The 13,219-nt window shown below is 35.9% G+C and overlaps 1 protein-coding gene across 4 annotated transcripts in view; it reads left to right on the top strand.

Moving 5' to 3' along the window:
- The window catches only part of arel1 (apoptosis resistant E3 ubiquitin protein ligase 1), a 116,638-nt gene that overhangs the window by 56,845 nt on the left and 46,574 nt on the right, over positions 1-13,219 (top strand). For 3 of the 4 annotated variants that reach the window (XM_079833383.1, XM_079833384.1, XM_079833386.1), the window contains 3 exons: positions 3,942-4,013; positions 7,101-7,327; positions 7,730-7,967. In XM_079833383.1, coding sequence (XP_079689509.1) covers positions 3,942-4,013; positions 7,101-7,327; positions 7,730-7,967 — 537 coding nt within the window. The remainder of the gene's footprint in view (positions 1-3,941; positions 4,014-7,100; positions 7,328-7,729; positions 7,968-13,219) is intronic. The other variant, XM_079833385.1, reaches the window with a different exon arrangement.

Here is a 13,219-nt window from a genome sequence, read left to right as displayed (position 1 = left end):
TTTTTGGCCAAAATGTTTATAAATTATCAGCAAAAAATCGGAAGATTTCAAATCTTCTGACCACTGGCGCACTGCATTTCACTGGTTGCCACCTACTGGCATAACAATGTAATAAATAAAATTTGTTATTTGAAGTGTAACATTAATTTCAAAGGCTGCCGCAATATTTATATCCGGCCTATAACTTTATCCCAATACTTTCATTATTATTTTATGTTTGCAGCACCGAAATAGTAATAATACTATGTAGTTGAAAACACATTTTGTGAAGTTGTTTCAAACAGAAAGCTTACGTGATTGCTGCTCTTTCTGAGTCAGCTGCAACGCAAAAGCAGGTTTAAATATTCCAGTGTAATCGTAATTTCAAAGGTTAAATAGACATAGCAGAATTATTGTAATTTAAGAATAAGGTTGCTTGTGTATTTAAATTGAGATTGTGATCCTTTAACGACTAATCGTGCATACAGCCTACCTGTACCTGTGCCTATGTATTTTGTATGTCATATTTGTACCAGACCTCAAAAGTATGATTTCTGGGAAGCTTGAATTTGTTCGCAGTGTCTGAAAATGTTGTCCTCCCGTCCTTGTAGTTTTAGATTCAGATAGTTTAGAACAGAAAAAATGTCAGCAAGAGAAGACAGGGTTAAGAGCCATTTCTCATCACTGAATGAGTTTACGAGAGATGAGAGTTTCTCAGTCAGAGAAGCATGTATTTCATCTTTCAATTCGTACACTCAGCTGACCACCCTGCCCTTCGACAGCCATCTCACATCTGTATGATAGAGTAAATGTTTGTACTCAGCTCCCATTTCAGTACACATGGCCTCGAAAAGTCGGCTATTAAGAGCACTACCTTTTATGTAGTTCACTACTTTGACAATGTCTCTCATCACTACTTCAAGCTCAGGTGGGATTCCTTTTGAAAGCCAAAGCTTTACGATAAATAAAACGATGCCAAACAATGTTCTGTCCTGCTGCATCCTTAATCCTTCTGACAACTCCGCTATTTTGCCAGTGAGGTTGGCCGCCCTGTCACTGGTGATACCTTTGCAAATGGCCCAATCCAGACCACATTTTGTCATGAAAGTATTTAACTCTTCAAATATATGTGCTCCTGACGTGCTAGAAGACAATGTTAGGCAGCACAGAAGATCTTCAACAAATTCTCCTTGCCAAATATACCAAACACAAACCAGTAACGTAGCGCTTGATGCAATGTCAGTGCTCTCATCCAGCTGAATAACAAAATCCTTTGCTGACTTCAGTCTCACTATGAGCTGTTCTTCTAAATTCTGGGTTATATCCCCAATTCGACATGACACCGTATTGTCACCTAAGAGGAATTAGTTTTAGCTTTTCAGATGCATTTTCATGCAGAACTATGTCTAGTGCAGCAGGCAATATTAATCTCTCTGAAATTGTATGTGGCGCTTTTTCTTTGGCAACACGATGTGAAACTTTATAAGATGCCAAGTGCAATTTGTGATTGTGTGTTACACTTCTCCTGAGTACCTGAGCTGATGACTGAATTTCTTGAGCTTTCCTTTGAAAAAAAGCTAATGGTTTGTCTACCAGATCTGCATGGTGTGTATTTAAATGTCTTTCCAATTTCGTCGGTTTCAAACTTTCATTTGGCAACTTTTCACTGCATATTACTTACATTGGTATTGCAGCACGGAACAGTTGACAAACCCAAACTTAAAAAAATTATTGTATATGGCCTTACTCCGGATTTCTGCTTTTTCTTTGCTGGGCAATTACTGCTACGTTGTTCACATGAATCGCCTTCGTTATCGTCCCTGCTAATCTCTGCTGTTTGCGGCAGGGTTGGACAGCTGACTGCGTTTTCTTTCAGCGTCATTTGAAGGGGGGGTTGGGGTCTCGGTCTCAGGCCCTCTTTTTCTTGTGAAAAAATCATAAATGGTTCCTTTTGACTTTGGCTTGCTCATGTTCAGCTTAAAATAAATTTATACAGGTAACGAGTTCAAACAGGTGCAGTTAATACAGGTAATTGGTGGAGAACAGGGCTGTGAGAGCCAGAATTCTTACTGGTTGGTAGGTGATCAAATACTTATGTCATGCAATAAAATGCAAATTAATTATTTAAAAATCATACAATGTGATTTTCTGGATTTTCTTTAGATTCCGTCTCTCACAGTTGAAGTGTACCTATGATAATAATTACAGACCGCTACATGCTTTGTAAGTAGGAAAACTTGCAAAATCGGCAGTGTATCAAATACTTGTTCTCCCCACTGTAAATAATGTATCCGTTACACTGAATGACCAGGTTTGTTACTTTGAATGACATTTTGCCTAAAAGGGAGATAACATTCCCATTGTTCCCATAATTGCAATGTTTTTAGTATTAGTCTGTATCATTAAATTAGTTTTAATAATATTCCTGAGTAAAAGATGGCAGAAGCAAATGTTGAAAAATAAGCATTTTATCCTTCTGTTCTGATGCTTCCTGCCATGCTTGCTTAGCTTGTCACTGTTTCTGACTTGCTCTGCCCCAAAAATTACTCCTTGCAGCCATGTTTATAAATACTTTTTGCTTGCCAACATAAATTACGTTATCAGGATGAGTATTTTGGGTGAAGAATCCCCTCAAGGGTCTCTGTTCAGAAATATTGGTGCGCTATTATTCTGACCATTGCAATCCTTTTTTTGCAATCCAAAAAAATCACTCTAAATAGTAGAGTCCACACCACAACTATAACGATAACTGCACAGAGAAACAATATTTTGGAATCACTTTCAGAGCAACTTTTTTTTCAGCTAATGAACGATAAAAAACATTGACAGCCAATCATAATCCATTCCGCTTTAAAGGGCTCCAGAATGTAAAGCAGCAGATGAAAAAACTACAGTACATACTTAGAATGAACAGTGTTATCCTTCATTAGTGTGGACGTCGATATAGTTACCATTATAGTTATCATATTATTTATTGTTCTTGGTGTGAATAGGCTTTAAGAGTGCTTCCCAAGCTACTGGATCTGCATTTACTTTTTTGCATTTTACAGTGCCTTTCAACTCTCTCTGTTTGTGGGCATCTAAAATGAATCAATAACACAAAATTAAACAATACAAAAATGCTTTAAAATATTAATATTTAATATAATAATATAACACAGCTGTTACTTATTTGAAAATGCTAAGAAAACAAATATATTCAATATATATTCAAACTAAATCAAAGTCTGGACCATTATGCCAAATGACAATTTTGCATTTTGGAACATTATTTCCCCCATATGTTGACATTTTATTTTTCACAAAAGTTATTTGAAATATTAAAGGAGAACACTTTACTTGCATTTTAACATGTTTTTATGTATATAAAATGACTTGATTTGTTATTCTTATATGTAATTATTAATGTAAATTTAATGCGTTGACAGTGTTTGCAAGAATCACCTCTGCATGTTCACATTAGCGGATAATGAGCTGACACGAGAACGACTGACATCTCTTTCTATACAGATTACATAAACAGCTTATTTAACAAAAGCTCAACTGTAAAGACATTTTACAGTTTCAAATTATATATTGCTTTTATCTGTATGACCTCAAATGACTGAGTATTTTATGTCGATTTTGCTGCTATGTGAAGAAAATCCAGCAAAACACACCGACGCGTTTGTTGACCCCAGAGGGTAAAATACACAAAGAAAGAAACAGTAAATGACATGGTGTGATATGTCATGTGTTGTTGTTCATCTGAGGTATTATTTTCCAAATTAAGACCTGCCAAGGACCAGATTGTTTTTATGTCCTGACTCCTGATAGAGAAAACCATGGAATTCAATTGGGCGTCCTAACTTTTTCACATGACTTTAAATATACTGTTTATTAAAACAGAGATAAAAATGAGGTTGTGTTAATGATTTCATGAGGATGTGGTTCATATTCATTTTTTATGTCTCACTTCTCAGCAGGAGCTCTGATATTTGGCTGTACCATTGCCCTGTGCTTTCTGATAAGGGACCTCATGTTTTACGTGATTGGTGAGTTGATTACCTGACAACATTACTTTTAAAGCTTAATTATGTTGTTCCAAAATGTGTTAACACAAATATTTTTATTTGTAAATTAATTATATGATGTACGATAAATGTACATTAAAAATGAAATGATCAGTAAGTCATGGCAACTTAAGTTTTGACATTAAATCAAGCAATTTCAACAATTTAAATAAGTTTTATTTATGTTTTTTTTTATATATATATATATATATATATATATATATATATATATATATATATATATATATATATATATATATATATATATATATATATATATATATATATATATATATATATATATTTACAAGTTTCAACTTGTTTTTTTAAGTCGTTTTAATATAATTTAAGTTGAAGGGACTTGTCAGAATAGTCATCAAAGATGAGAATCTTGGGTCCCTAGAGCCAAAGCAGTGATGTGTAAGAATTTTTACCAATATTTACCAAAAAAAAGTAAATATTTCTCCTAACTGGATTTGAATATTAAAAGGTTAGATAAAATATTTTATGAGGCTTTTTTGTTTCTTTTACAATTAGACACCTACGTATTGCACATCGAAGGCCTTGGGACTGAGAAAACATGCTCTTACACCTGTTTTACTTGAACAGTCGTTCCGTATAGCCCTATTCGCACGGGATTAGTATTCCCTGGTGACCTCTAGTCATTTGTAATAATTGCGGAGGTTGTCTGTGATCTTAATACCGTGCGAATCGGCCATGTCTGTAATTTGTAAAGTAAAAATTCCCCCGCAAATGACCTACCATATTTCGCCAAACACAGAGGTAATACACGCCTGTGATAATATTAGTCCTATGCGAATCGGCATCTGCATTCTTAACGCGCACCGTTATAATTGCCTGTGTGGCTGTGCACATTATACTTTCATTTTAGAATCAGAGCCAATTTGGGAGCGAATTGCTTGAAAGGTGTGTTCAATATTATTCTTAATGAAAAACACAAAACAGAACAGTACAATGACAAGCTCGCTTAAATGGACGCCTTTACATTTAGCTTTGAAACCAAATTTCGAAATCAAACGAGGTCCCCAGATAATACTAATCCTGTGCGAATAGGGTTTATGACAGATAAAAATAATTGTATTTGCTGCAGTCTTGTTTTCTACAGTGTTATAGCAAAAGTATTTATTTTAGTTTCTGCTGTGGAAAGGGCACAGGGATAGAGACACTGCTTCTTGTTGCCATGCCTTGGGCCTACCTGTGCATTTCCTTCAGACCAAAGAGTTGATGATGTGTATTACAGGCGCATTCTTATACTCATAGGTGCTCTGCTAGTGACGTCATGGACTGCCGTCAGCCAATAACATTGGCATGTCTGTCATACGTGCTTCAGACACCGCTCACGGTGATGGCGTTCCAATCCAAGATACTAGGGGTGTAACGATTCATCTACTACATCGATGTATCGATTTATTTTCTTATGATCTAACTACATCGATCTGTGCTCGGCAAGTTGGCCTTCCGGACGACATATATCGATCTAACATCGTTTTAAAAGGTAATCAATCGATTGTATCGATAATAGGAAATAACGCATTGGATTTAAGCACGTCAGACTTTATATGGATGTTTTTTCTTAGCACTTTTAATGATAAAGGCGTTAAACGTTACTCGATTCAGTCTGCCTATCTGTGACATCATCGCAACGCACCAGCAGCAGCGCTCATTGAAATGAATGGGATTGTGTCGCTTTGTCGCTGCGTGTCGCTGGCGGTGTGAACAGGGCTTGAGAAAACAAAACATCGCATGGCAGAGGAGAAGCCAACGAGCGAGAAATTATCAAGCCACCAAGAGAAAGAGCTACCTGTACTTTCAACCCTTGCTTGTTACCTGTGCATTCCTGACACCAGTGTGCCAGCAGAGCGAGTTTTAATACTGCTGGCGACATAGTGAACGCACAGAGAAGTGTTCTGCGGTCAGATCATGTTGATATTTTTGAAAAAGAAATCTGTAGAGTCATTGAAGAGTAGTTGGTTACATTTTATCTTTGTTAAATATTGTTTGTTTATTAAACTGAGAGTAGTAGCAGGTTCAGCCAGTTTATTCAACCTGAAGAAATATTGGTTGCACTTTATTTTTGATATTAATATTGTATTTGTATTATTTTAATGTTGAAAAACAACAGCAAAAGTAGCAGGTAAACCCACTATTAATTAAATCTGAAGAGAAGTTAGTTGCACTTTATTTTTGATATTAATATTGTATTTGTATTATTTTAATGTTGAAAAACAACAGCAAAAGTAGCAGGTAAACCTACTATTAATTAAACCTGAAGAGAAGTTAGTTACACTTTATTTTTGATATTAATATTGTAATATTATTATGTTGGATAACAAAAGCAGAAGTAGCAGGTTAACCTACTGTTGAAATGTTGGTTGCACTTACTGTGCTTTTATTGAAAATGTATTGAATATTGAAAATGAGAGCAGAAAAGGTTAACTTCCTGTTAATTCAACCTAAACTGTTGGTTGAACTTTATTCAAATAAAATTTGAATGCATTTGCCATTAATTGTTGTTTACTTGTTTGTTTATATCCATAATTAATTGATATACCGGATTCCCTTACAAGAAACAACAGGAATCTTGGAAACTTCACCTGCACTGACCAGTATCCAGATATTTATTTCAGTCACACAATTTTTGGCTAAAAAGTTACTGAATCGATTTCAAGTCACTGAATCGTTTCGGATCGTATCGTTCTAAATGAACCAATATCGTCCTTGAATCGTATCGACAACCTCAAATCGTGATATGAATCGTATCGTTGTTAAAACGAATCGTTACACCCCTACAAGATACAGTCTCATTCTCCTTCTCAGGTTACAGTCGTAACCTGGGGGGTAAACTGTTCATTTAACAAATTTAACTCAGTAACATTATTACTGTTGTACTAACATTTATCAGTCATATTAATGACAGCTGTTTTTAAGTCAGCATTTATATTTTTATGTTGTTTCATGCTGTTGGATTGTGTGGAAAAATAATTTAATTTTTTTTTTAAATTTTACATTTATAAATTCTGTTTTTAAAGGCTTGTGTACTCTCTTTAGGTGGAATAACTGTTTCCATCATCGCATTCGTCTTTACCATCAAGTTTCTGTGTGAGCTTGCTGCTCGTGTGGTCAGCTTCTTACAGAATGATGACCCTACCCGTCATGGAGACCGCAGTATCTACGACTATGTGCGGGGTAATTATTTGGACCCACGCTCATGCAAGGTCTCCTGGGACTGGAAAGAGCCACAGGAAGTCGGTCAAACCATGAGTTTTCGTGTGCAGGTAACAAATCACTTCAGGCAGCTCAATTAAAATAATTGCAGTATTGTGTATTAGTCGTTTTGGTAACACTTTACAATAAGGTTTTATTAGTTAACTACATTAGTTAACAAGAACTAATAATGAACTGCACTTCTACAGCATTTATTAATCATTGTTAATGTTAATTTCAACATTTGCTAATGCATCATTAAAATCAAGTGTTGTATTTGTTATCATTAGTTAATGCTCTGTGAACTAACATGAACAAACAATGAACAGCTGTATTTTTATTAACTAATGTTAACAAAGATTAACAAGTACAGTAATAAATGTATTTCTCATGGTTAGTTAATACATTAACTAATGTTAACAAATGAAAACTTACTGTAAAGCGTTACCGTTGTTTTTAAATCTTTCTCACAGCTCTTCTACAAAAATGGCCAGCCATTTCCTGCACATAGACCTGTGGGACTGAGGGTGAACATCACTCACATAGAGCTGGCTTTAGAAGTCCCTGTCACCCAGGAAGTCCTTCAAGAGCCTGAATCTAATGTAGTCAAAGTGGCCTTCACTGTGCGTAAGGCTGGACGCTACGAGGTAGCTGTAAAACTTGGAGGCCTGAATGTGGCCTACAGCCCTTACTACAAAATATTCCAACCAGGTAAAATGCAATTACAGATTCCTAATGCTCACTTTTATACAAGCCTTACAAGCTATCATCTTATAAGTATGCATACACTGTAGACATGTGCCGGTATATGGTAATACAATATATAACGATAATGAACATGTGCAATATTGTTATTGTGGTCACTTCAAAGCCCAGAATATGAACACAATTCGTTTAATTACACAGCAAGTATTTTCCTCCTATAGAAAACCGTTATAAAGAAAAAGCTTAACGTCACTTAATGTAGCCTACTAAGAAATATTAAAAGATCAAATTGTGCACAAACCAATTTTTCTGTGTAGTATACTTTATTAGTATAGTGTTTACTGAGTTTGGTCTTTTAATGTCACTGTCTTAGTACATTAAGCCACGTTAAGCGTTTTCTTTATGGGAGGAAAATGCTTAATTAAACGTGTTGCGGTCATATTCAGGGCTCATCTGCTTTTCTGTTCATAGTATGCTTTATTAGTATGGTGTTCACTAAGTTTGTTTTTTTAATAACACGGTCTTAGTTAATTAAGCCACGTTAAGCTTTTTCACATTTTCATGTTAAGCGTTTTAGAACGTCTCAGTGGCGATATCATTTTCAACTGATTCACATTATGAAAACTGGTAAAATCTTTAGGAACTTCAAAAGATAAAATGGTGAAACTCCTAATATTATTTCCAATAATTCTAAATTATGTTTATTTTCCTGATTGAATCGTCAAATAGGTTGCAAAGGTGCATTTATTTTGCAAAGAGTAAGGTGCAGATCCGTGTTGCATTTGTTGAAATTCGTCGCTGAAGGTTTGATCATGGCAGATTTAGTCACACAAATAGTACAAGTGGCTTGTGAAGAAACAAAGGCTGTATGACACTTTCACAGAAGCAGAATTTCACTGTGGAGATCGCTAAACTCCAGCGCGCATGTTTGTTTTCAAATCACAGCGCTTCTTCCGCATTTAGCCAATGCAAGATAATGCAAATCCCAAAGAAAAAACAAGTTTTAAGGATAAATAACGAGTGTGCCAATATCATGACGATTATTTGTAATTAATCGAGAGAAGCCGATATCGTTATCGTGATTAAAATACGATTAATTGTGCAGCCCTAACGTGAATAATTATTTATTACGAATTATTCTGATTTTTAGAATGCATTTTAAGAATACTTTACCCATCTACCATTTAAAATGAACAACACTGCTGTATTCTGCATCAAAGAAACACGTGAACTGATGTAAAAAATCCAACGTGCATGAGCAGCGCATGGGAGGACGAGTGAAGGAGACGAGCTGAATGAAAATGCACATTCACTCTCTGACAGCAGATGACGCTGATGGAACAGCAGAAATGTAGCCATTTCACCGAAAACCTCGTAAACAAAGCAGACTCGTGCTACCAAACAGTATTTAAATGTCACACACTTTACAATAAGGCTCCATTATTTAACATTAGTTAATTCATTAGTTAACAAACTGACAATGAAAAATACTTCTAAAGCATTTATTAATCTTAGTTAAATGTAAATTTCAACATTTAATAACACATTCAAATCAAAAGTTGTATTACTGTATTATTTAACTGACGTTATCAAAGAATAATAACTTTGTAACAAATGTAGCTATTTGCTCTTTGTTAATGTTAGTTAATTCATTAACTAACATTAACTACAAGTGATAGGTTACCTATTGTTCTTTATAATTCTTTTGCACTTCAATCTGTTTGAAACATTTGTTTACTTTATACATTTTTGTGTATTGCTTTATTGTATTTAAATGTTCAGTTATTTTTGTCATACAAAAAAGTTATTAAACCTGTTATAGTTCGACAACACCTCTTTTGCAACTTATTAAATTGTGATAATACCGTATACCGTAATAAAGGCTTCAGCAATTAATCGCAACATGAAAATTTGATAACGTCACATGCGTCACATAATACACTGTAATGTCAGAGTTTGCATACATAATTTATTAATAAACCCATATTACTCAGAATCCCTTATACAGTATATGCCAATTAGCAAGGTTGATGCATGAGCTTCATTGCCCTCTGTCTTCTTCCTGATGCTACCATAAAGATAGTACAACATTTTTTTATTATTCATCAATGATCAAGACCCCCTTCTTTACATTCGTGGGTCTGTTTTTGATGCCAACCGATGGAATCCAACAGTATGTTTGGAGTCTAATGTCGATGTCAATTTACAGATTTCTCCAAAAAGACTTTGTCCATATAATTTATGAAAGCTTGTATATGTGTATTTTAGTGAGCACCTAAAAGATAATAGGATGCATAATTTGCTAAAAGTAAAATGTATCTACATAAAACTGGCACAGGAGATCATTTTGAACAATATGAAAAATTAAATAGCACAAGAGATAATTATATGCAGTATAAAGCATTTCAATATTCCAGAGACAATTATGATGTAACAGTATGAAGTATTCAAGTAAATTCAACTGCCACAAATAATTTTGAACAAAGAATATATTTTGAAATTTTAATTTTTGAATATGTGACCCTGGACCACAAAACCATAAGGGTCATAAGGGTCCATTTTTGAAAATTGGATTATTACATCATCAAGCTGAATAAATAAAACATTGATGTATGGTTTGTTAGGATATTTGGCAGAGTACAACTATTTTAAAATATGGAATCTGAAGGTGCAACAAAAATCGCCTTTAAAGTTGTCCAAATGAAGTCATTAGCAATGCATATTACTACTAATAATACATTTTTTATATATTTACGGTAGAAAATTTACAAAATATCTTCATGGAACATGATCTTTACTTTATATCCTAATGATTTTTGAAATAAAAGAAAAATCGATAATTTTGATCCATACAATGTATGGTTGGCTATTGCCACAAATATACAGTGGCATGAAAAAGTATGTGAAGCGCTTGCAGAATCTGTGAAAATGGGAATAATTTTAACTAAATAAGAGGGATCATACAAAATGCATGTTATTTTTTATTTAGTACTGTCCTGAATAAGATTTTCATTTTGATAAGATCAGAAAACAAAAAAACAGCCGTGGATCATCCAGGGAACGACACACAGCACTGAAAATCAAAGGTTCATAAACTTTTTATCAGGGTTATTTTAATAAATTCAGCTATTTTTTTTGTCTTGTGGACTATATGTGAACATGTTTTATGTAAAATATCTTATTCAGGACAGTACTAAATAAAAAATAACATGCATTTTGTATGATCCCTCTTATTTAGTTAAAACTATTCCCATTTTAATTAGAAAATTAATGGATAAAATAGGTGCTTACGCAAGTTCAGTGCTTGGTCCCTAAATATAGCTGCACGCAGCAATTAAGGGGCCAAGCACAAAAGAGGCGTAATGTAAATATTTTAGACTGTAACAATGAGTAATTAGACATTTTAGGTCCTTGGAAGTTACTGTTGGTCTGCAGATAGGCCTCAGCCATCTGGCACCGCATAGAAAACGAGAAACTAGAGAATGTCTCCCTACAGAAACTCCTTTTGTTGGGCATGGCTAGCCGAAATAGCAACCGCATAAACTTAAATGATAGCAGGGATCAAACCTGCTGCAAGACACTCCTGCAGGAACCCCAGCACTGAACCAACTGTACCCAACTGGGTCCAAATGACGCTGTTCGTACTACATGCGAAGAGTTGCCATATTAGTGCATACAGTTTCATCATCATCATCATCATCATCATCTAAATGTCAAACTGCTTATTCCTTGGACTGAGCTAATATCATATCCAGTTATCAATGTAATTTAGAACACTAATACCCCGGAGTCACAGTGAAGCCAGAGCTGCATCCATGCATTTTGTGAAGGTGCAAGGTGACAAAGTTAAATCGAAAGGAAGAACCTGGTATGCTTCACCCCTGAAAGCAAATATGAAAAACTTCCTGACTGCTGGATTTCGATATGAAAGTATGTGTCCCATAGATATATTGTGACAAACCATTCTTGTGACTGGATTTGTGACAAAATAAGCTTTAGGGCCAAATTTACTAACAGTTTGCGCCAGCGCAAACCCTCTTTTGGCATTAAAAAGCCACTGTCAGGATTCACTAAAGACACGCAGTGATAAATTAGCGCTGATAAAGCATGGACAGGGTTATTTTTGCGGCTGACCTTATTGCATGCGCATTTGTAGGAGTTTCCCTTTCAGATGCAAAATTCATTGGAGGAGAGTGTTTAAATGAATCACGCAAGGTGATTTACAAAGGTCTGCACTTATCAATTTACTGGTGTTTGCGCAATGATTTACCGCCCAGAAAAAGCGCGCCGTAAACCAGACGCTAACGGTTAGATTGCGCTCGTCATTATGGAAATGATCTGTCTGCGTCTGTGTTCATTGATTTGCGCGTCGTCATTTGATCACGCGTGGAACTGTCCACTCCCATCTACACTTTTAGGCTGAATTGCCTGAATGCTGCCAACTGTCTCTTGGCCTCCTGCAACCTGTCAATGACAGCATTCACTGCATCGCCAAACAAGCCAAGAGGCAAAATCTGGATCTTCAGGAGAAAGACTTTTTCTTTTTCCTTAATGCCCGAGAGATTGAACCACAGATGCCTCTTCGTGGTAACCATGGCAGGCATAGAATGGCTGATGGAGCAGGCCATCTGCTTGGTGGCAAAGAGGCTGAGATCTGTGGTCCGGCAGAGTTCTTTAACCACCTCAGGGTCTAATCCCACACTGGCGTCCAGATCCTCTTTTACCCCTTTTCTACCAGAATGAACCGGGTGCTAGTTCAGAGCCAATGCTAATCCCAGTTCATAGTTGGTTTGACTGAGGAGCCTTCTAAAAACCGTTTGCTTTTCCACATGCTGAGAGCCACAACAGAGCCAGGTCTTACATCACTGTATACGTCTAATCTTTCTCAGCAACGCTACCGAGGCAGCGGCAGTGTTGCCAAGTCCGCGGTTTTCCCGCAGAATTGGGCTACTTCATCTCTGTTGCCGCGGGCTGTTTTTCATGTCCGCGGGTTGAAGCAACCCCAATTATGTGATATTTAGCCCCGGGAATGCAAAAAAACACATATTTTACCCCCAAATGGGATTTTTACCGGGGAAGCCCCCCTGAAACGCGATTGGGCTTGTTTTGAGTAGCAATTGGGCGGGTTTTGTTGTGAAAACCTGACAATCCTGGGCAGCGAGAAACACAAACACACCAGGCTTGTTCGAGATGCATCGGCGCTGCGCAGACCGATCCACGTATGATATATTAAAAAAAAACGCATGAGTGAATCAAAA

This window comes from Gobio gobio (genome assembly GCF_949357685.1).
Source record: "Gobio gobio genome assembly, chromosome: 13".
Classification (NCBI taxonomy): Eukaryota; Metazoa; Chordata; class Actinopteri; order Cypriniformes; family Gobionidae; genus Gobio; species Gobio gobio.
This window is presented reverse-complemented; position numbering and strand designations above follow the sequence as displayed.